The sequence below is a fragment of the Sapajus apella genome, unplaced genomic scaffold, assembly GCF_009761245.1.
Source record: "Sapajus apella isolate SASKATOON/1434 unplaced genomic scaffold, GSC_monkey_1.0 scaffold95, whole genome shotgun sequence".
In the NCBI taxonomy this organism is placed as follows: domain Eukaryota; kingdom Metazoa; phylum Chordata; class Mammalia; order Primates; family Cebidae; genus Sapajus; species Sapajus apella.
In genome coordinates this window covers 2,378,357-2,403,031 of record NW_022437035.1, presented here as the reverse complement: position 1 = coordinate 2,403,031, position 24,675 = coordinate 2,378,357, and the positions used below count along the sequence as shown (strand labels likewise).

Genomic DNA, 24,675 nt, shown 5'->3' with positions numbered 1-24,675 from the left:
ACACACACACACACACACACACACACACACACACACACACACACACAGAGGCTTCCTTTCTTGTAGCCCTTTTGATACGTCAGTCTCCCTGCATCAAACATTATGCCATAATTTAGTCTTGAATGGCCAAATAATAATGGTAATAAGAAAAAGAGTAAAAGAAACTACACAATAGGTCACATCTTCTACGGGGATTAGGTTTAAAGGTCAACATGCAAGGCAAAAACTGTCGCTGAAAAACCTCTAAAATTGCCCACAAATAACAACGTCCAAGCTGTGTTATTAGCTTACATTGAAGGGAGAGAATTTTCAGTGTATTTAAACAGTAATTCCGTGCTTCTCAAACTGGAATGTGCGTGAATGTTAACCTTGAATGTTAAACCCCAGATGGCTAGACTTCACCCACAAAGGTCCTGGTTCAGCCAGTCCAGGACGGAGCCTGGAAATGTACATTTCTAACAAATCCCCAGGTGATGCTGATGCTGCTGGTCTGGGACCACACTTTGAGAAGCACTGACCCACTTCATTCTTATCACTGGGGGAAACCAGAACAGCACTGACTGGCAGACAGGCTAAGAGATGCTTTTCCCTCATCACCATTGCAGTGGCTGATTCTTGTGCGGCAGACATTGAGCTTCCTAAGTGCCAGGCATTGCCCCGAGTATCTCACATACCTCAGCTCGGTCCTTACTATAGTCCTAGAAAGATGGTATTATTTTATGTATTTACAGATGGGGAAAGTGAAGTTCAGAGAGGTAAAGACATATGCCCAGTATCACCCAGCTTCTCAGTGCTAGAGCAGGTTTGAACCCTTGCAGTCTGGCTGCAGAGCCCAGACTCTGAAACTCTAATCTATATCATTCCACGGTATGAGCTACTTTAGTGCAGAAGGCCGGGGGGGTTGCCCACAATATTTTAATTATCACGGTCTCATCTTTTTTCTTTTTGTCAAGTACATATACTTCAGTTTATAAGTTCACATCAACTGGAGGCACATATAAGACTCCATTCCAGTAGTAGTAATTAAGAATACAATTCTAAGGTAATAGCGGCTAGAGTTTATTGAGCAATTACTATGTGCCATGTACTGTATTAAGGGCACATCATTTTATCTCACCTTCACCCAGGTACTAAGAGGTAGCGGTGGAATTCGAACATGTATTTGTTCCCAGAGCCACGTGGTTTGCTCTCTATTGTGCAGCTACAGAGTGGAAATTGGGTCTCCAGAGATCTCTGAAGGTAGTGACCCTAGATGGGTCAGTGCTTCCAGCTCAGCTTGGCCTTTGGTCCCCAAAACCTCAGTGGTTGGGCCCTGGTCATGCCCTGTCTGCTGACCTGTGAAAGTGAATTCCTCCAGAAACAAGACAGATTGAAATCATGAATCGGCCCAGGAGGGCCTGGACAACCGCATGGCTACCTACTGCAAGGTTGACCTCATGGATAATTTCATGTCAATATCCCAGAAACAGAACATCTTGCAAAGCCTCACTTAAAGTCTCACTATTCAAATCAGGTCCTTGGACCAGCTGCGCCAGCATCACCCTGAGGGACAGACAGACCCTAGGCCCATCCCAGACCCATTGGATCAGACCCTGCCTCTGAACAGCATGCGTACCTTCAGCTTCTTGAATTCCTGGCGAGACAGAAAGCCCTTGCAAGCCGCCTGGAAGAGCACGATGCTCCGAGAGACCAGCTTCTCTCGCTGCTTCTCAAGCCTGGAGATCACACCTGCCTTGAGAAAAACCTGGGGAGAGGGAAGGTCTCAGGTGAGTCCTCTGCTGAAGAAGGCTGTCGGTGCTTACAACTCAGACCCCACTTCTCTTGCATCCACCTGCAATATTTGTTGGTAGCTGCCCTTTAAGTGGGCGGTGGATGGGGGGTCTGAATCATCAAAGCATTTTGTCTGCTGATGGCTCCTCTCTCCCTTCCTCTAGGCCCTGGATACTCAGTGTGGTCCACCCACCAGCAGCACGGGTACCACCTGGGTGCTTGCTGGAAACGCAAAATCTCATAGTCCACGTTCCAGACCTGCTGAATCAGAACCTGCACTTTCACACGATCCCCAGGGGATTCCTGTGCACGTTCCTTTGAGAACCACTGCTAGGACGGTCTTGCCTGAACTGTTCTGGGCATGATCATCACCTGGAAAGTGTAGTGCATGAAGATTCCCAGGCCCCAGGAAAGGTTGGATTGTGGGTTTAGGGCCAGACCTGGGAATGTGAATATTTTGATAAGCCCCGCCAGCAATTTGAACAAAGCAGTGGCTTAGAAACATCTCCGTCCAGCCTTGTAAGGAGGGGCAGAGACAGTGAGGGAAGGGATGGCAGCCCTCTAGGTCCGGAGAGGATAGGGCTGGGCTGGTGCCACCCGCAGAGGTGCCGAGGTATCTAGCAGAAAACAGCTCTCAGTACATGATTTCCAGGCCGCAACTCATCAATAATGGATGATGGTCTCTGCAGCACTCTGATCAATGCCTCCCCGGCACCCCACAGAGCCACCTTCTAATAGACTGCAGGGAACAGGAATGAGGAAGCGGGGACCCCAGGATTGACTGTCAGCAAAAGATTAAGGCAGAGAGTCCTGGAGGTTTGACTTAAATGCTTTTCTGCAAGAACCTGACAGTTCTGGGCCAGGCCTGCTCCTGCCGATGCGGAAGGGTAGCTCTGGTTTGCTGTGTCTGTTTTCTCACCTCCCCAGAGGCAAAGCAAAAATGCTCTTATGGTGGGATTGGAGTCAGTGGCAGGGGAAGGAGTCACTTTTCTGACGCCCTTACACTGCTTATTTCTAAAACGAGTCTCATGTGTTTGTCACATGTGGCTTATAATCCCAAAGGGGGTTATCTGGAGACATATTTTTTTTTGAGACAGAGTCTTACTCTGTCACCCAGTCCGGAGTGCAATGGCACAATCTCAGCTCACTGCAACCTCCACCTCCCAGATTCAAGTGATTGTCCTGCCTCAGCCTCCTAAATAGCTGGGACTACAGGTGTGTGCCACCATACCTGGTTAATTTTTATTTTTAGTAGAGATGGGTTTCACCATGTTGGCCAGGCTAGTCTCGAACTCCTGACCTCAGATGAACCGCCAGCCTCGGCCTCCCAAAGTGCTGAGATTACAGGCATGAGCCTCTATGCCCGATAACTCTATATTAATAACTATATGGATAACTCTGTATTAACTGATGACATTATCAATTAATACAGACCAACATTTGACATGACATTTGACATGCAGGGAAAGTGCTTTACATACCTACTCCTATATGGTAGTCATTATGATTCTCTTATTTTATGGCGGAAGCAACTAAGGCTTAAAAAAGAAAAAGGCATTTGCCCACGATCCTCTACTAGCAAGAGGCAATGCCAGGATTTATTTCCCTCTATCTGACTTCAGAGAAGACTACAATTATCACTGAATAGAATTAACATTTGTACAACATCTACATTTCCCAAAGGGCTTCTCCTAGGTATCTTTTTAATACTCAGAACGGCCCTATGAGGAATCTATTGGTTCAGGTAGGTTATGAAAGTGACTCAAATTTACATAATCAGTTGCCAGCAAAGCTGAGACCTAAGCCCAGAACCTCAGGCTTATTTGTTGCACCCATGCTCAATGACCGTCAACACAAGCCTTCCTTTTCTCATTCATTAGGATACAAGCACTTGAAGTGTGAGGTTCAATTGCAATTGGATTCCAGGTGGAACAAAGAGTCCTGATCAATTCTCCATTACCCTAAACCTATTTTTCGTAATGGAGGCCACTCATCTCCGACCATCCTACAGTACACCTTTTCTCCATGGAAAAATAAAAATTAGGACACCCAGTCGGTACTAACTCTTCTCCTGACCCTCCTTGGCTCTGCAGAACACTTCCTATCAGACAGGGCCACCAAGACCATTAGTCTCATTGAAATAAAGACACGACTGGCTCATTACCTATCAGATTGTCTCAATCATGACTGTATTAATTTCACAAGCTAGTGAGTCCCAAAAGCTGCTATATAAAAAAAAAAATCAATGATCAAAGTGATGACAGCACCAGTTCGTATATTACAATGGATGTCGGTGCTGTCAACGCCACTATTGATTATGAAGCTCTCATTAAAAAGATAATTGGAAACAACCATACATGGCATGGCAATAAGCCTGTGCAGAATCTTATCTCAATTTCTCTCTCTCTCTCTCTCTCTCTCTCTCTCTTTTTGGCCTTTTAAGAGCACATTGCCGACCAGAAGGCTGACTGCATGTGGAATCACACCTTTTCCACAAATGTCGTGGCCTGCAGCACAAGCCTCAATAAGGCACCAGAGGCTGAAAAATCACGAAGAAAAATCTAAATTATTTGCTTTTCATGGGTCCAGCAGCTTATCGGACGCAAGCAGAGTGTAACATCCCCAGAGCCCCACCTTTAAGGAATCCACAGGGGCCTCGACAATGCGAACTGTTTCTCCTCTAAAAGTGCTAAAATCTGATAGAGCAACAGCTCCCATATCTGGTACTGCCGAGGAATTAGCTCCTCTCCTCTTAGTCGCTTTAAAGATTAGAGGAGTTTAATTCCTTAAACATTAAAATGTTATCCTGTTTGATATAAGCCTCTTGCCCCACTGACAAATGTACTCAGCAAGTAGTGACAGCCACCGCCTGTTAAATGACACTTTATGGATCCCACAGCCATCATGGGAGGTAGAAAGTAATGGCTCCATTTTATAGATGAGATAACAGAGGCTCAGAGAAGTTAAACCAGTCACTGAAGATTCACACAGTTAGGAAGTGGTGGAGCCTGGGTGTGGAGTGGGTCAGCCAATTGTCTTTTCCTCTGAGCTTCACAGCCTTCTCAGCTATTACGTGCCAATCAATTGTCTTTTCCTCTGAGCTTCACAGCCTTCTCAGCTATTACGTGCCAATCCTGCAATGCATAAGATGGTACACCTGCCCTTCAAGGTCTCAGTCTATCCCCTGGCCTGGCCTCCAAAGGACACATTGACCTTGATTTGCTCTTGACAGTTTCTTAGTGAATACCAAGTATTAATAATAACCGTGTTTTGTCATTGTGTGTAAGGACTGCTTTCTTTCTTCTTCCGTGAGAGCTGCAAGGACCATAGGCACTGATTTTCATATTTATGACGTAACTGAGTCATTACTTAGATCAGTGGTTCTCAGACTTGAGAGTGCATTGGAGTCACCTAGAGGACTTGTTATACAGGTTGCCAGCCCTGCCCCCCGCTGAGTTTCTGATATACGAGGTCTGGGGTGGAGCCTGAGCATGTACTTCTAGCCAGCTCTCAGTGATGCTGATGCTGCTGGTCCAGGACCCATACTTTGAGAACTGCTGGTCTAGAAGGATGAAGTTCTTGGTGCTGAAGAACAGTTCCCCAGATTCAGGACCATAAAGACCTATGTGTAAAGAATATGTGACGTACAGTCACGCACCACACAATGACGTTTCAGTCAATAATAGATGCATGTACAGCAGTGATCCCATAACATTATAATACCATGTTTCTACTCTACTTTTTCTATGTTTAAATACTCAGATCCTTACCACTGTGTTACAACTGCGTACAGTATTCAGTGCAGTCATGTGCTGTACAGGTTTGTCGCCTAGGAGCCATAGGCTGCGCCATCTAACCCAGGTGTGGAGTAGGCTATTCCATCTGTGTTTGTGTGAGTACACTCTGTGATGTTCCCACAATGAAGAAATTACCTAACGACTCATTTCTCAGAATGTATCCCCATTGTTAAGCCACACATGACTGTATTTCCATTCATTCCAGAGTGTATTGAAAACACCCTGGAATGTTTCCATTCATTCCAGAGTGTATTGAAAACACCCTGGAATGGATTTGGACCAATGCGGATTTGCATGGAGTCTGAACCCTTAGCTACAGATAGGATCTTGAAAAGAGGCTTATTTCCCAGAGGCACATCCTCCTCATCTGTAAAGCAGAAACACACTTGACATCTCACAGAAGACTGTGAATGAAGAACAGAAAACAGATCGTGAAGTTGCCTGGCATAGTACCTGGCTTGCATAGGAGTTCAGTAACTGACAGGTTTATTCTCACTATCGAAAAAGCCTGCAAAGACTGAGATGCTGCAACTCCCATCAGGAGAAATTATCTTGAGATCACAACAGAATAATAGCTTCTACCATATACTTTAGCAAGACCAAGGGGCCAGTGGGGAGACACTAGCCTGCTTAGGGTGAGCTGAGGGGTGGTAGCCAGTGCAGATGACTGTGAGCTCCCTGAGGAAAGGACCACCACTCTCAGCGATGCATGATATGATAGGGAAGGCTCCGTGAGTACAAACAGCCAGTAATGCCACTCTGGTGGGCTCCTGGAGAGCAGGATACCCTCCCAGCACCTCACATAGCTCCCTGGAGGTGGAAGGCAATTGACAAACGTTTATTGGATGGCATTAATCAACCAGTAAGTAACTAGGTGGCGAAATGTGTGACATGGTCTTTCTTTTGGTCTGTTCCTCTCCGGTTTGTTTTTCTTTCCTTCACTACATTTTTTTTCCTTTTCTTTTTCTTTTTTTTTTTTTGGTGGCAGAGTCTCGCTCTATTGCCCAGGCTGGATGGAGAGCAATGGTGAGATCTTGGCTCACTGCAACCTTCACCTCCCGGGTTCAAGCAATTCTCCTGCCTCAGCCTCTCAAGTAGCTGGGATTATGGGCACATGCCACTGTGCTCCATTAGTTTTTGTATTTTTAATAGAGACAGGGGTTTCACCATGTTGGCCAGGCTGGTCTTGAACTCCTGACCTCAGGTGATTTGCCCACCTCAGCTTCCCCAAGTGCTGGAATTACAGGCATGGACTACCATGCCCGGCCTCCAGTTTGTATTTATAAAGTGTGTCCCTTTCCCCTGCCCCCACTCCTTGGCCCTTGGGTTTACAATCTCTGTGCCCCACTTCCCAAACTGTAATCCATGGAACACTAGTTCCAGAAGTAGGTAATGGGTATTCCACACAAACAAAAGGCTGGGGGTTCCACAGTCAAATAGTTTGAGAATCCCTAAATACCATGTTTCCCTCCTTGAAAACTTACAGCATAGATAAGCATATCAGGGAAGTGTGAAATTCTGCTCTAAACATTTAAGCATATTTGGAAGAGCTTTTGGCTGAACACCAGTTTGGGAAAAGCTATTTCTGCCAACTTGAATAATCACAGGCTTTCTTTTCAAGCCCCTTCTTTCTACCTTACGGCTGCTCATCAGCTCTGACTACAGCTGGGTTACAGCTGGTTGCAAAGTAGAAGTTAAAAGGCTATGAGTGAAGATGAGTGATTCTTCCAAGTTTCATGGCAGCTCTTTGTGAGGCTCAGAAGGTTATATTGAGAACGAAAATGCTAATTCTTCCAGACCACTTGGGGTCCCCAGGAGGGAAGCCTCCAATAAATGATATTTCCCAGTGTGATTTCAACCCATATTATGACATTTTATCTTCAAGACTTTGTAAGATAGGTAGGGCAGAAAATCATTAGCTCTGCTTTCAGTCTGGGAAAAGGAGACATACAGAGATAATGGACAACTGAGGTAGGACAAGAATCAGGTCTTCTCTGGGTCCCTGATGTGATGGGCAGACTGCTGTAAGAAAGCAGCTCTACTCACTTGGCTGTGCCCCACAGCCACTGCCTTCTTTTCCAGATCCAAGGTCTCCAGGAGCTCCTCCACAGCCTGGGTAGAAAAGAAGAGAGAAGTTAGAGAACATAGAAGGTAGGAGAATCCTGAAGGAGAAAGTCAAGCTGGCTGAATGGCTGATGCACCAGGATGGAGGATGATCCCACAAGTCTGTCAGCTTTGGCTAACAGAGCCCCACCTCACACAGGAAGGTACAGATGCTGAGTACCTACTGTGTACCATCCACTCTACCTTCACACACACACCAATTTCTTTCATCCTCCTATTTTACAGAGCAGAAAACCAAAGATACGAAATGAAATGAAAGATGTAGCTATCAGCAAAAACAGTACAGAGGTTCCTCCAATAACTAAACATAAAATTACCAGATGATCTGGCCATTCCACTTGTGTGTATGTACCAAAAAGAATTGAAATCAGGGACTTAAAGAGATATTTATATATTTATGTTCATAAAAGCATTATTTACAATACCCAAAAGGTGGAAACAACCCAAATGTCCATTGACAGATGAATGGATAAACACTATGTGGTCTATCCATACAGTGAAATATTATTCAGCCTTAAAAAGAGAGGAAATTCTGACACATGCTACAACGTGGGTGAACCTTAAGGACATTATTCCAAGCCAAATAAGTCACAAAAGGACAAGTACTGCATGATTCCATTTATATGAGGTATTTACAGTAGCCAAATTCATGGAGACATGTGGAGGTTCAGTCAGGATGGTAGGAGAGATTGTAAAATTATAGAAAATAGTCACAAACCTTCTTAGAAGGCTGGGGGTGTTGCATGGCCTCAGTAAAAAGTTTGGCTGAAGGCAGCCTAATCCTCCTTACCTTGAGTTAGTAAAGAAAAGCAAATAACAAGGGAATGTGGGGGAGTTTATCTAAATAACTTGTTTACTCACGTGGTACTAAAACTAACCTTTAATCATTCACAGGGCCAGGCCAGATGGCTCTCTCTGGGGGAGGTTGACCAGGAAAATTATGCTCTAATGTGTTGACTCAAAGCCTTCACCACTTGCTGTGCGCAGAATAAATGCTGGCAGGGCCAATGAGTCGGGGCCACAGCTGCTAACTCTTTACAGCACTCTCCTCCACTGTCTGTGAGTGGCCACAGACCCCCTAAGCCTGCACTTTCACTGGATTTCTGTGTCTGAGTACATTTATTCACCTGTTGCTGGGCTGGGGTCTGTGGGTTGGACCCTGGCAGAGACGGAATAAAGAATTACAGTGGCTAGGGGTTGCAGATAGGAGTAATGAAGGTTTACTGTTCAATGAGTGTAATGTTTCAGTTTTGCAAGAGGAAGAGAGTTATGGAAATGGATGTTGGTGACAGTTGTACCACATTGAGAATATACTTATTGCCACTGAACTGTATGCTTAAAATAGCATCATTAGAGTGAACCAGCAACCAACAGAACTGTATGCTTAAAGTAGTATAATTAGAGTGAACCAGCAACCAACAGAAGGGGAAAAAACTTTGCAATCTACCCATCTGACAAAGGGCTAATATCAAGAATCTACAAAGAACTAAAACAGATTTACAGGAAAAAAACAAACCCGTTCAAAACTGGGCAAAGGACAAGAACAGACGCTTTTCAAAAGAAGACATGTATGAAGCCAACAAACATATGAAAAAATGCTCATCATCACTGGTCATTAGAGAAATGCAAATCAAAGCCATATTGAAATACCATCTCATGCCAGTTAGAATGGCGATCATCAAAAAATCTGGAGACAGCAGATGCTGGAGAGGATGTGGAGAAATAGGAACACATTTACACTGTTGGTGGGAGTGTAAATTAGTTCAACCATTGTGGATTACAGTGTGGTGATTCCTCAAGGATCTAGAACCAGAAATACCGTTTGACCCAGCAATCCCATTACTGGGTATATATCCGAAGGATTATAAATCGTTCTATCATAAAGACACATGCACACATATATTCATTGCGGTACTGTTTACAATAGCAAAGACCTGGAATCAACCCAAATACCCATCGATGATAGACTGGACAAGGAAAATGTGGCACATATACACCACAGAATACTACGCAGCCACAAAAAACAGTGAGTTCATGTCCTTTGTAGGACATTGGATGAATCTGGAAACCATCATTCTCAGCAAACTGACACAAGAACAGAAAATCAAGCACCGCATGTTCTCACTCATAAATTGGTGTTGAACAATGAGAACACATGGACACAGGGAGGGGAGCATCACACACTGGGGTCTGTTGGGGGGGACTAAAGGAGGGACAGTGGGGGCTAGGGAAGTTGGGGAGGGATAACATAGGAGAAATGCCAGATATAGGGCTGGGCGTGGTGGCTCAAGCCTGTAATCCCAGCACTTTGGGAGGCTGAGGCGGGTGGATCGCGAGGTCAAGAGATCGAGACCATCCTGGTCAACACGGTGAAACCCCGTCTCTACTAAAAAACTACAAAAAATTAGCTGGGCATGGTGGCATGTGCCTGTAATCCCAGCTACTCAGGAGGCTGAGGCAGGAGAATTGCCTGAACCCAGGAGGCGGAGGTTGCGGTGAGCCGAGATCAAGCCATTGCACTCCAGCCTGGGTAACAAGAGCGAAACTCTGCCTCGAAAAAAAAAAAAAAGAAAAGAAAAGAAATGCCAGATATAGGTAATGGGGGGATGGCGGCAGCAAACCACATTGCCATGTATGTATCTATGCAACAATTCTGCATGATCTGCACATGTACCCCAGACCTAAAGTACAATAAAGAAATATATTTTAAAAAAAGATTAACTTTTATTTTATATATATTTTAATACACACACACACACACAATAAAAACTAAATGAAGGGTTTTTGGGGGTTTTCTGTTTGTTTGTTTCAAGATTACAAGTTTGCACACAGGGAAGAGGCAGATTCCCATGAAGTTCTTTCTGGCCACACCTATGTCTTAAACTGTGCTGCATGCCTCATAATTCACTAAGACCTCCTATGACAGCCTCCCCGCTCTGTGCTTCTCATTGCACTTGCTGCTGACTGCCTCACTCCCACAAGTATTTACTAAATAAATGATATGCTCGTTAACCTCGCCTGCCTGACCTACCTTATGTCAGAGAGCCTGTGTTTCCTGTACTGCACTATAGTACTGTTTCATGTACACAGTAGGAGCTCAATAGATAAGATGACTGAATGAATGAACACCCAAACCAGAGAGATGCCATGGGGAGGAAAAGCAGCCCCAAGCAGGAGAAACAAGTCTACTCAAAGAGATTTCTGGATGCAGCATGGTCCAAATTGCCAGCCATTTAATGGAATCTTCCCCTTGTCAAATAGTCATGCAGGCTTTGAAACAATAGGCCAGAGGTCTGGACTCTCAGATACACCCAGGTCGTGCCTGGTTGTTTTGTGCCTACCAGTTCACCTCCCACCCCACCCACATACCACCCCTCATTGGTCTTTCATTCACTGAAAATCAGAAAGCCTATTTTAAGAATAAACTGTCAGAAAAGTAATTGCAATGCTCAGGAAGCAAAATGTATTATGAGGTTGGAGTAATTTAGTCAATGAGTTTCAATTCCATGGGTCAAAGGTATCACAGAAAACTTCCTAAGATATCAAAAAAAAAATCCTTATTAAAAATCTAGTCGCAGGCTGCAATCAGGAAGGAAACCCCATCTTCTGACCTCCCGGAAGAACATTCCATGACACGTTTCCAAAATTTCAGTGGTTTCACTTATCACATTTTAGCCAAACGTGTTCCAAGGGAGCTGTAGGTGGTAGAAATGAATAAAACCAATACATCCAAAATATAATGCCTTTTCTATTTGACTGAAGAGACAATGGATTTTTAAAATGAAATATATGACCAATGAAATGTTTCTAAGTGTACCCTTGAGGTAAAGTCTATGGCAGATGTTTTGGGGAAAAAGAAAAAATCATGATCCAGAGTTAGATCTATCTGGGTTCAGGTTTTGGTTTTATCACTCCATAAACTGTGTGGCCTTGGGGAAATGCTTTACCCTGAGCCTCAGACTCCAGAAAGATGGGGATGCTAATGGCACCTGTTTCAGAAAATTCTGAGGTTGTGCTTGTGCAGGACTTTACATAGCACCTGGCATACAGTAAGCACTCAATAAATGTTAGGAGCTATTTCATCCTCATAGCCACCTCTGTTTTGGCCAAAACCTTGGAACAGTGCTGCAGAACATGGATGAAGGATCCCATTTCTCAGATACACTTCAAACCCTGCCAAAGCACATGCCCAACCCACCATAACTGAGACTCCTTCTCCATCTCCTTGTTTGCTGAGACACTCTTCAGATGTCTGTGTAGCCAAGAACATCAGTCCCAGCATAGATCTTCTGTTCTGTTGATCTAATGTTACATATAGCAAAGCTTGGATTCAAACCCTGGCGTGAGTGGGTAAGCGCAGGCATTAAATTATACAACTGACCCTCTTCCCCACGTGCAAAGTGGTGAGGATATTCCCTGCCTGGACCATACAGCAATTCGGAGGATTAACTGAAAGTATATGAAAAGGACTTTGTAAATTACTTTGCACTTAAATGCTGTTATTTTTATCCCCATTAACATTACAGTTAGATTGAACCATATGAAACTGTTATTTGTTTAGGTCAAATATCAATTATTTCATTTAGTTCAACATGACGCAATCACTGTCCAACCATTTGACAGAAAAAGACACAGCAAGGATCCAGGTGACTGTTGAGAAATTCCTCCTTGTCCTGTGTCTTTATGGAATCAGCTCTTCCATGCATTGGAATTGCCCAGGTAATGAAACTTATCTCTTGCAGCATAAAATACTGCTTTCTCGTGAGTCAAATGCGGCCGTTTTGTTCCAAGGAAACACAGTTTTCAGTCTGTTTTTGAGTCTGAGCCCTGCTCCAACTGCTTTACACAACTCATAAATGTTTTCAACTCTCTTCCACAGGTACTAATTCACGCCCATTTTATAGAGAAAGAAAGTGAGACCCAGTGCAATGAAATGACTTGGCAAAGCTCTCGTGTTTAGGAAGTGACGGTAGGGGGTCTGAACCCAAGGAATCAGCTCCTGATCTTTTCTCCCTCCTCCAACGCTGGGATCCAGTTCAGTACCACCATTCACTAGCAGTGGGACCCTGGGCAAGCCTCTCCTCCTCTCTGGACTTCAGTTTGCTTTCGACAACATGGCGTAATCGCACCTGTCCCACAAGGATGCAGTGGAGATTTAATGAGGTCATAAAAATAGCATGTAAGAGAGATATTTCCAGAATGGTGGAGGAAGGAGCTTAATAAATCCTCTCCCCTCCCCCAAAAGCATGATAAAAGTAGATAAAATTCCCAACAACCACAAGTTCAATACTCCAGAAATTGGACAATAGAATGGAACAAATTGAGAAGCATTTATGCAAGAAAACCTACTGGATCTCAGGTAGAAAGTGTGAGAGTTTGTGGCAATATCGATTATAGGTTCTCCCACTCACAGCCCACCCCAGCTTGCGCTCTCTCTCTCTCTCTCTCTCTCTCTCTGCAGTAGTCCTTCCAGGGGGAGGCACCTGTGAAAAACAGCAGCTTCGCTTCCAGAAGGGGCTCACCTGTGTGGAGCAAAGCGTGGAAAAAACCCACACCCAGGAGCATTGTCAGAAACAATAGCAATCTTGGCAGGAAACAAATGAGGAAGGCCAATGGCACAGCTAAGCCTAAGGTTGTTGTCCTAATTGAGGCAAGCGCTGGAGCCTAAGCAAGCCAGAAATTTAACAGGAGATCCAGGAAATAGGGCAGCCACAGTGGGCTCGATAAGTTCCCATATATTCCTGGCTCCAGGCTAAACACAAGAACAGGAGAGACTGGAGAAGGCCCTGCTCGTTACATATCCCTGTTTAGTTGAACATGAAGCCCTGTGTATAGGCAGAAAATATGTGGAAGAGCCAAACAGAATGTAGAGAACATTCTACATTCAGGAGAGGCTGAAGCACAACTGGCAACTGCCTGAATGCTGAATACATTCCCCAGCCCACACACAGATTCAGCAGGAGAATGTAAAAGCCTCAAAGATTCAAGACGTTTGATAACAATCTCTGCTGACCCTACGCTATAGGGACACAGGAGCAACTCCTGGGAAGTCAGCTTTCAAATAAAAACACAATTTTTTACAAATTGGGCAGAGATATCAGTGGTCCCACACCATGAGAAGACAGATTCCGGAATTTTAGTCAAGACAGGTTATAATACCAAATGATGAAGGAAAGATAAGAATGTAGAGTTGCCATAATATGTCGCCTAAGATGTCCAGCCTTCAACAAAAATTACAGGATGTGCAATAAACCTAAAATTATGATCCAAACTAAGGGTGAGGGGAAATAGTAGAAAGTAGCTTTGTGGTTTCAGAATTTGGACTTAACAGCCATTGTAAATATGTTCAAAGAACTAAAAGAAAAAAATACTTAATGAATGAAAGGACAATGTAATAATAATGACTCCTGAAATACAAAATATCCATAGAAAGGTAGAAATTATTTTTTTAAAAATCCAAATGGAAATTCTTCATTTGAAAAGTAAGTTAACTGAAATGATAAATTCACTAAAGGGGCACAACAGCAGATCTGAGATGTTAGATGAAAGAGTCAGCAAATTTGAAACTAGATCAATGGAAATTTTCCAATCTGAAAACAGAGAGAAATAGGGATGAGGAAAAATAGAGCCTCAGAGACAAGTATGGCAACATCAAGCAGGCCAATATATGCGTAATAGAAGTCTCAGAAGAAAAGGACAAAGATTATTTTAAAGTATGAAAAATGATGGCTAGAAACTTTCCAAATTTGACTGCCCCCCCCAAAAAAAAATCCATAAATCCTAGCAGGTCAATGAATTCCAAATAGAATAAACACGAAGCAGCCACTCCAAGAGTTAGCACAAACTACTGAAAATCTTGAAAGCAGAAAGAGAAGAATAACTTATTGTGTAAAGGGAAGCATCCAAACAATTAGTGGCTGACTTATCTTCAGAGACAATGAAGTCCAAAATGCAGTAAGATTAAATGTCAAAAGTGCTGAAAGGAAAAAACAAGCATGTCAATCAGGAATTCTGTATCTGGCAAAATTATTCTTCAAAAATGAAGGTGAAGTAAGGACTTCGCAGGTAAACAAAGGCTGAGAGAACTTGTTGCTATTAGACCTGCCTTACTGTTTCACTTGTATTAAAGGCAGTCCTTCAGGATGAAAGGTATAATATCATACATAATTCAAACCCTTGAGGAACTAAAGAGCATGGGAAAATGAAAACACATAGGAAAATGGAAAAATCTACATCTTTTTCTTTTCTTCCCTTAACTCGCCTAAAATACGTAAGATTAAATAAAATAATAAAGCTTTATTGTTGATTTTATAACATAGATAGATGTGATATACAGTTATCCCTCAGTATCCATGGAGAATTGATTCCAGGACCCCCAAAGGATACCAAAATCTGCAGATGCTTGAGTCCTTTATACAAAATGATATATAGTATTTACAAATAACCTACTCATATCCTTCTGTAAACTTTAACTCTATGTTACTTATAATACCTAATACAATGTAAAATGCCATACAGATAGTTATTATATTGTGGTGTTTAGGGAACAGTGACAAGAAAATAAGTCTGTATATATTCAGTACACACACACCCATCCTTTCGTTTCCAAATACTTTCAGTCAGTTGTTGGTTGAATTCGTGGATGTGGGACACACAGATATACAGGGAGGGGAGATTGTGTATTAAAATAATATCACTAAGGTAGGAGGAAAAAATGGGCTATATTGGAGCAAAGGTTCTATATTTTCCCAGAATTAAGTTAGTATTAATCTGAAGTGGAGTGTCTTCAATTACAATACACACTGTAATCCGTAGAAAAGTCACTAGGAGAGGGATTCAAATGGCCCACTGGAAAACATCTAGTTTACACAAAAGAAGCAATTGAAGGAGGAGATGACTAAAAGAAGACACGAAGCCCATACAGAAAACAAACAGCAAAATGATGGGTGTAAATCATATTACAGATCAATATATCGGATATCTTAATAAAAAGGCAGAGATTGTCAACCTGGATTTTGCAAAAAGAAGATTCAACTATATACCATCTATAAGAGATGCGGTTAGATGCAAAGATAGGTTGGAAGGGGGAAAATGAAATAGATGTATCACGTGAACACTAAGCATAAGATAGCTGGAGTGGCTATGCTAATAGCAGACAAATTTTGTTTAAAATTTAAAACAAAAATCATTACCGGAAACAAAGGGAGACATTTTATGGCAACAAAGAGTTAATCTGTCCAGAAGATACAGCATTATAAATATGTCTGTACCTAACCACAGAGCCCCAAAACACATGAAGCAAAAATGCATAGAATGACAGGATAAATATAAAATTTAGCATTAATAGTTGGAGGTCAAAATAATGTCTGACTCTCGATAATTTACAGAACAATTAATCATAAATGATAGCAATAGACCAGGCATAGTGGCTCACACCTGTTATCCCAGGACTTTGGGACACGGAGGACACAGGATTGCTGGAGCCCAGGACACCAAGCCCAGACTGGGCAACACAGTGAGATCCCATCTCTAGAAAACAAAATCAGCCAGGTGTGGTAGCGAATGCCTATAGTCTGAGCAACTCAGGAGGCTGAAATAGGAGCCTCACTTGAGGCCAGGAAGTCATGGCTGCAGTGAGCCATAAACGTGCCACTGCACTCCAGCCTGGGCAACAGAACAACAACAAAAAAAAAACCCAGTAAGGATATATAAGACTTGAACAATACTATCAACCAAATCACCCCAGGTAACATCTATAGACTAATCAACAACCACAGAATACATGTTTTTATAAGCACACCTGGAACACTCTCCTAGATATAAAATAGTAGGCCATAAAAGAAGTCTCAATAAATTTTAAAAAACAAACAAGCAAAATTAAATTTAAAAGTACTGAAATCATATAAAATATGTTCTTAAACTAAAATGGAATTAAATTAGAAACCAACCACAAAAAAAAGGTGAGGAAGTTCGAAATATGTAGAAATTAATACACTTCTTAATAAACGATGGGCCAAAGAAGAAATCACACTAGAAATCAGAAAATATCTTGAACTAAATGAAAATTTTTATGTGATGCAGCTAAAGTAGTACTTTGAGGAAAATGTATGCTTTGACCTTGTATATTGGAAAAGGAGAAGGATTTTGAATCAATAATTTGAGCAAAGTTCCAATTTAAGAAACCAGGAAAAGTAGAGAAAACTGAACCCAAATCAAGTGATAGGAAGGAAGTAATATAGAGTGGAAATCAACAGAAGACAACAGAACCAGAAGGAAGTAATATAGAGTGGAAATCAATAGAAGACAACAGAACCAAAGAAAACAGAAAACCAATAGAGAAAAATCAATGAAATCAGAAGTCTGTCCTTTGAAAAGACAAAACTGACAAAGTTTATGTACACTAAAGAATAAAAAGAAAGAAGGAGATGCCACTAATTACCACAGTCAGACCAATAGAATGAATTTAGATTACAAAACTAAGCTCTTATATTTATGTCCAATAAACGCTTGACAAAGGTTTCAATGCAATTCACTGAGAGAAATGATAACAGTCTTTCCAACAAATGGTTCTGGGACAATTGAATATCCATATGCAAAAAGATGAATGTAGTCATGTATGTTACATCATACACGATATTAACTCACAATAGATCAGATGTCTACACGGAGGAGATAAAACTACAAGTCTTCTAGAGGAAAATGGGAGAATATCTCTGTGACCTAGGGGTAAGCAAAGCGTTCTTAGATATGAAAAAAGCACCATTCACTTAAAAAATTAGTAAACTGAACTTCACAAAAATTAAAATCTCTGTGCATCATTATGAAAGTGAAGAGACAAGCCACAGGCTGGAAGAAAATATTTTCAAAGCATACGTCTGATAAATAATTATGTCTAGAACAAATAAAGAACGACTACAACTCTATAAGTTAAACAGCCTAATTAAAATGGGCAAAAAAATAGAGATTTCACACACAAAAAAAGGAGATAAAATGGCGAGTCGGCACGTGCAAAAAAAAAAAAAAAACATTATTAGGGAAAAGGCAAATTCAAGCCACAATGAGATGCCACTTTGCACACAACAAAATGGCATGAATCTAAAAGGCAAACAATTTCCAGTATTGATAAGGATAGAGAGAAAGTGAAACTCTCATACATTGACAGTGAGGATGAACAACGGTAGAGACAACTGTCAATAACTTGACAGTTTCTTTAAAAGTTATATTTACAAGTTAAACATAAATGCACCATATAACACAGTTCTCCTCCAAGAATGCGCCCAAAAGTAGAAATATGTTTCTATATAAGGACTGATACACAAATGTTCACAACATCCTTTTTCTTCATAGTCAAAAAATCAAAAACTATCCAAAAGTAGTTGAGAGATAATCAGTTGATTAAATATCTACTACTATTCATCAAAAATTATTTTATCTTAGCAATCATTTGAGGCTTTTAAGGCAAAGATTAAAGACTTCATTGCATAGAAGGGACATTAAAATCCATAGAAATAGTAAAATTGCTATTTTTACAACAAAATCATAATTGATTACATTTATTATTTACTCTGTGTATATGGAAGTCACCACGTTAATAACTTAAATTACTCAATCCTTCTATCAAGAGTATTAGGGACTATCCGTAGGCCATTTTAAGTTAATGAAACTGTCAAAGAAGGGCTGAGTAACTTGCCAAATGTCACACGGCCAGTGAGCAGATTAGACACAGTAGCAGCACAGAAAGCCTAACTCCAGAATCTGTATCCTTACCCTGCTAAGCTATCCCACCTCTAACTCACAACTGGTAAGATTCATTCAATGAAGCAGCCCAGGCATTGAGCAGAGATGGGTCATCATCTTCACTTTAAGTCAACATTACACGTCAGCAAACATGGCTTTTGGCAAACCCAAGATCTCTCTGCCTTAAATATAAAAACTCAGATAGCCTGTGTCAAATTGAGACCAGATTTTGGGGTGTCACAGATTTTAGTCACATCCAACCCACCATCCCCGCTCACAGAATTCCATTGTTTCCTAGAATTTTGCAAAGAGCTTTCTCTCCAATGTTCAAGAAGAGTGTACCCAAAAAGCATATGGGCCGAGATCTCACTTTTGGCTGTATATGCCAGACAGACAGAAGAGACTCCAGAAATAATGAAGAGCCATAGCTGCAAAGTGCTTCCCCAACTCACTCCTCAATCGACAGTTTAATACGAAGAATCTGTGTCTATGGAATAGGACGCTCATCCTGTGAACCATCTGGCTGCCGTTCATATAGCACCTGCCCCCATGAAACCCACACCATGGTCTAATGGCTTCCATATGTTGAGCCCCTAAAATGTACCAGACACTTTGCTATGCTATACTATATGTTGCCGATGGTCATACAAACATCAAGCATCAAAAGCGTTGATTCGTAGAGAGAGATACGGAGGAAGACACAATTTGAACTCGAGACTATCTGACTCTAAGCCACATACTTGAACCACAGCACCTCTCTGACAAGCGGCCAAATCATTCCATAAGGGTGGAAACTGTGTCTGTTTTTTAACTCTTTATGCTCACGGCTATAAATAGAATGCCTGGAAAAAGGCAGAAACCATCCAAAAACCAAAGGCATGCACACACACGAATGTAATTGGGTTGATTAAAATCGAGTGGAAAATATGTAAAATAATTAAAACAATAGACCCAGCTGGGCATCGTGATTCACACCTATAATCCCAGCACTTTGGGAGACCAAGGTGGTCAGATCACAGGAGGCTGGGAGTTCAAGACCAGCCCGGCCAACATGGCGAAACCCTGTCTCTACTAAAAATACAAAGATTAGCCGGGCATGGTGGCGCATGCCTGTAGTCCCAGCTACTCAGGAGGCTGAGGCAGGAGAATCGCTTGAACCCAGGAGGCGGTGAGCTGAGATAGCACGGCTGCACTCCAGCCTGGGCGACAGAGCAAGACTCTGTTTCAAACAAACAAACAAAACAACAGACCCCAAACTGGAGGGAGACAGCAAGGTGAGCAAGAAAGGGATGATGAATAAATTTCAGGAGCGAAGGTGGTGGGAGCCCCTGAATAATTATTCAGCCCCTGGAGAGCAGACAGCTTCCTCCCTGGTCATAGGCTCATAAGGGTTTCTTCCCAGCAGATAAAGACTCTTGAGATGAATTCACAGGAAACTGGGAGTATCCACCAGGGTGGGAGACAGGACAACAGTGGCTGCCTTTGAGAAGATAGATTGACAGCCTTTAATTATGTTCTTCAGATCAAGTCCTCAGGGACAGAGATTTCGCCGGCTAAAATCAATCAACACTGTAGACACTCGGAGGGGAGGAGGGCAGGCCCAAGGGTTTCCTCACATCGATCAGAGAGACTTGGCAACTCTTGCTTCAGCAGCAGAAAAATGGAAGGGACCAGAATCTGGGACGTAGCCAAGGTGAGGTGAAAGAGCGCCTTCACCGACCTGCCTGACGTTCCACCCTTGTGTTCCCTCTGTGTCGGCTTTGGTGTAGGTTAAGGCATCTTCTTAACCAGAGGGGGTAGCCTGGGAGAGAGGAGTGGAACTGAAGATGATTAGAGGGAGAAGGCAGGGTCATTTGAGAGGCTTGAGTGTGTGCCTGGGTGTCTAGAGGAGACAGGGGTCTCCAGAATAACCAGAGGTCAGCATGAGGACACTGCTTCCTAGAGAGGACCATGGAATGGGCAGCATGAACTTCACTTCCTTCATAATTTTGCTAAAGCCAGTCCAGGTCATAAAGATCAGGTCTGCGGTGGCACGCCCCTGCTGAAACCCTTCAGAAGAGCATCGCCGAACACCTGATAAAGCCCAGACTCTCTAGCTTGGCTAAAGAGAACCCAGAATTTGCTTCTATCAAACTCCTCGGCCTCTTTCCTTGACACTTGGCATCTTTTAGGCTCTAGCACCACTAAACTCTCTATGCACCTTCGTGACTGCAGATCTTTGCAATCCTGTCCCCAACATGAGAATGTCCTGTAACCGTTCTCTTACTCAGTTCCTCCAGATAGTTTCACAGACCTCATCTCAAGCATCACCTACTCTGAGATGTCTTCCCTGAGTGCCCCGCTGTCACCTCCCTTGGAAACATCAAATGTTTTAATGGCATTTCCTGGGGTGTCCCAAAACCAACTGTGTATGGAACTTGCTGGTGCCTAGCAAGGATCTGGCGAAAAGCAGACACTTGGTTAAAGTAGGGTGAAATTAATGATAGTTATTTAAAGCGAATATCCATGGATGGCATGTCCTGTAAAGAACTGCACCAAGTACTCCGCCTGTCCTCAGAGGGCTTCTGCTCAAGCTCCGTGTGAACATGAAAAGATACTCAACACCCCTAATCATGTGGGAAATGCAAATCAAAACAACGTTGAGACACCCTCTCATACCCATCAGCGTGGCAACTATCAAAAAACAAAACAAAAAATAACACGGCAGGAATGTGGAGAAACTGGCACCCACGTGCAGCATTGGTGGGAATGCAAAATGGTATCGCTGCTATAAAAATGCATGGCAGCTCATCAAAAATTTAAAACAGAATTACCATAGGATCCAGCTATTCCACGTCTGGGTATACACCCCAAAAAACCGAAAGCAGGGTCTCACCAGGGCCTACTGGAGGGTAAAGGGCGGGAAGAGGGTGAGGACTGAACAACTACCTATTATGTACCATGCTTATTACCTGGGCGATGAACTTATCTGCACACCAAATCCCCGTAACATGAAATTTACCTACACAATAAACCTGTATATGTACCTCCCTTGAACCTGAAACAAGAGTTTAAGAAAAAAGAAAGCAGGGTCTTGAAGAGGTATTTGTATATTCAACTCAGCAATCCCATTACTGAGTATATAGCTGAAGGAATATAAATCATTCTATTATAAAGACACGTGCACACGTATGCTCACTGCAACACAATTCACAATAGCAAAGCCAGAATCACCCTAAGTGGCCATCAGTGATAGACTGGACAAAGAAAATGTGGTACATATACACTATGGAATACTACGCAGTCAGAAAAAAGAATGAGATGATGTCCTCTACAGGAACATGGATGGAGCTGGAGGCCATTAATTATCCTTAGCAAACTAATGCAGGAACAGAAAACAAAATACCATATGTTTTCACTTATAAGCGGGAGCTAAATGATGAGGACACATACGGAGGAACAACATGTACTGGGGTCTGTTGGGGGGTGAAGGATGGGAGGAGGGAGAGAATCAGGAAGAATAATGGGTACTAGGCTTAACACCTGGGTAATGAAATAATCTGTACAACAAACCTCCGTGACACAAGTTTGTTACAACAAAACCTGCATTTGTACCCTGAACTTAAAATAAAAATTAAAAAAAGAAACATAGAATCAACCGAAACATCTATTGACAGCTGAATGGACAGGTACAATAAGGTAGACCTACACATACTTTTCTGCCTCAGGAAGGAAATTCTGACACATGCCACACATGGGTGAACGTTGAGGACATTATGCAAAGTGACATAAACCAGTCACAAAAGGACATATGCAGCATTAGTTCACTTCCATGATGGACTTAGAACAGTCAGAATTATAGAGACAGAAAGTAGAATGATGAGGTCCAGAGCCTGAGGGAAGGAGGAACTAGGGAATATTTTTTAATGGGCACCAAGTGTCAGTTTTGCAAGATGAAAAAAGTTGTGGAGATGAATGGTGCCTATTGTTGCTCAAAAAATACAAATGTACTTAATACCACTGACCTATACACTTAAAAATTATGGAATACTATGCAGCCATAAAGAACGATGAGTTCGTGTCCTTTGTAGGGACTTGGATGGATCTGGAAACCATCATTCTCAGTAAACTGACACAAGAACAGAAAGCCAAACACTGCATGTTCTCACTCATAGGCGGGTGCTGAACAATGAGAACACACGGACACGGGGAGGGGAGCATCACACACTGGGGGTAGTTGGCGGGGTGGGTAGGGGAGAGACAGCGGGGAGTGGGGAGGGTGGGGAGGGATAACATGGGAAGAAATGTCAGATACAGTATGCACCTAAAGTAAAATTTTAAAAAATGCTTATGGTGGTAAAGTTTATGCTATGCATATTTTACCATAACTTTAAAAGAAAGCCCTGTGTCAGGAATCTGAGAGCCTGAGTTCAAATCCCAGCTCCACTACTATCTGGCTGGGTGGTCATGGCCTCAGCTGCCTATGCTGTGAAATGGGAATGATTCCGAGTGGGCAGGCTTTATATTTTGAATACTGTCTTAGCTCATGGTTCTGTAACTTTTCATATTATGCCTGATATTCTGTAATGAGTTTACGCATCTGGGAGAAAAGGCATATGCTATTTTTGTTTTATTTTATTTATTTATTTATTTATTTTTTTGAGACGGAGTTTCACTCATGTTATCCAGGCTAGAGTGCAATGGCGCGATCTCGGCTCACCGCAACCTCCGCCTCCTGGGTTCAGGCAATTCTCCTGCCTCAGCCTCCTGAGTAGCTGGGATTACAGGCACGCGCCACCATGCCCAGCTAATTTTTTGTATTTTTAGTAGAGACGGGGTTTCAACGTGTTGACCAGGATGGTCTCGATCTCTTGACCTCGTGATCCACCCGCCTCGGCCTCCCAAAGTGCTGGGATTACAGGCTTGAGCCACCGCGCCCGGCCGGCATATGCTATTTTTGTTTCAGGTACACGATATATCCATCAGGTACCCACAAAAGGAGAGGAATTCACTGGGAAACCATCTTGGCATGAAACACCAACATTCCAGGCCCCACGTGTCAGACCCACAGGGGACTTCACCAAGACCCATTTGACACCCTGACAATGAATTCCCTCTGCTGCCGTCTAGTGTCTAATGACAATATTGACCTTTTCTAGCTGTCAACCTTGTCTTATTAAATCCTGAGGTCTTAACTGCTTTGCACAAAGAAACTGATAGTTTGCCCACCCGAGCACGTGTTCATGTATAATTCATGGCATATCATGTTGCCTGGCAAATGAATATTTATCAGCTTTTTCATAAGAGGCAGGATGGTGTTTCCTTTCATTGCTACCAAAATTCTATGCTGCAGCAAATAAAATTTGTGAGCAAATAAAAAAAGAATAAGAAGCAGCAAACATTCCCAACCAAGTCCATTCTCCTCGTAATTTTCCACTTTCTGAGGCCTCTAGTGTGTATGGAGGTGGTTTTGGTTTGGCTACAACAGAGAACTGCTGACTCATTCAGAATAGAAACACTTCCATATGCTACACGCATTGCCTCCGCAAAAAAAACTCCCCCAGCCCTGACTCCTGCACCGTTTTCAACCACAGAGGCGCCCAAGACCCTCTCGGTGGTGGCTTTATTCAGCCCCTCTGAATAAAGTCAAGTTTTGGGGGACCAAGAATGAAGAACCCCCCAGTGAAGACTGGTATAGAGTGGCTGATGGCACCAAGCCAGGCAGGATCTCATGGCTTCCAAAATGGGCCACTACCCAGAGAAGGGACAGCCCTGTGCCACAGACATCTAGGGGTGATGTCCCCTCTACAGTGAGCTAGGAGGGCACTGCAGAAGGCATTGCCTCGTCTACTGAAAGTGGCCTGCGCCCCAGTGCCCACTGCAAAGAAGAAGTAGGAAGACACCTAAGAATTGTGACTCTGTTGACTTCCAGTCTCCTGACTCATCGATTGAGGGCTGCTGTGCTGATGATCTCAGGCACGCGCAGTTGCAACATGATTGTGAACACATGGTCCGTGTGGCTTGTTGGGCATCACCCCGGATTTGAATGAGGATGATGATATTGACGGTGCTGCTGCTGATATTGATGATGGTAGTTAATGAATATTGAGCCCTTACTATGTGCCAGGCCCTGTGTAAGGTACATGAACTATACTATTCCATGTCATCCTCAGAACGCCCCACTGAGCGTCATGGAGTACTCTTTCATCTTGCTATTCAGAGCCCAGCTCAGAGATCATCCTCCATCACATCTGCTTGTTTTCGTTTT

General features: G+C 42.8%; 1 protein-coding gene across 6 annotated transcripts in view; it reads right to left on the bottom strand.

The window, feature by feature from the left end:
- The window catches only part of MYO18B (myosin XVIIIB), a 285,693-nt gene that overhangs the window by 158,812 nt on the left and 102,206 nt on the right, over positions 1–24,675 (bottom strand). For all 6 annotated transcript variants that reach the window (XM_032256699.1, XM_032256702.1, XM_032256700.1 and 3 more), the window contains 2 exons: positions 7,614–7,679; positions 1,616–1,744 (listed from right to left, as the gene is read on the bottom strand). In XM_032256699.1, coding sequence (XP_032112590.1) covers positions 1,616–1,744; positions 7,614–7,679 — 195 coding nt within the window. The remainder of the gene's footprint in view (positions 1–1,615; positions 1,745–7,613; positions 7,680–24,675) is intronic.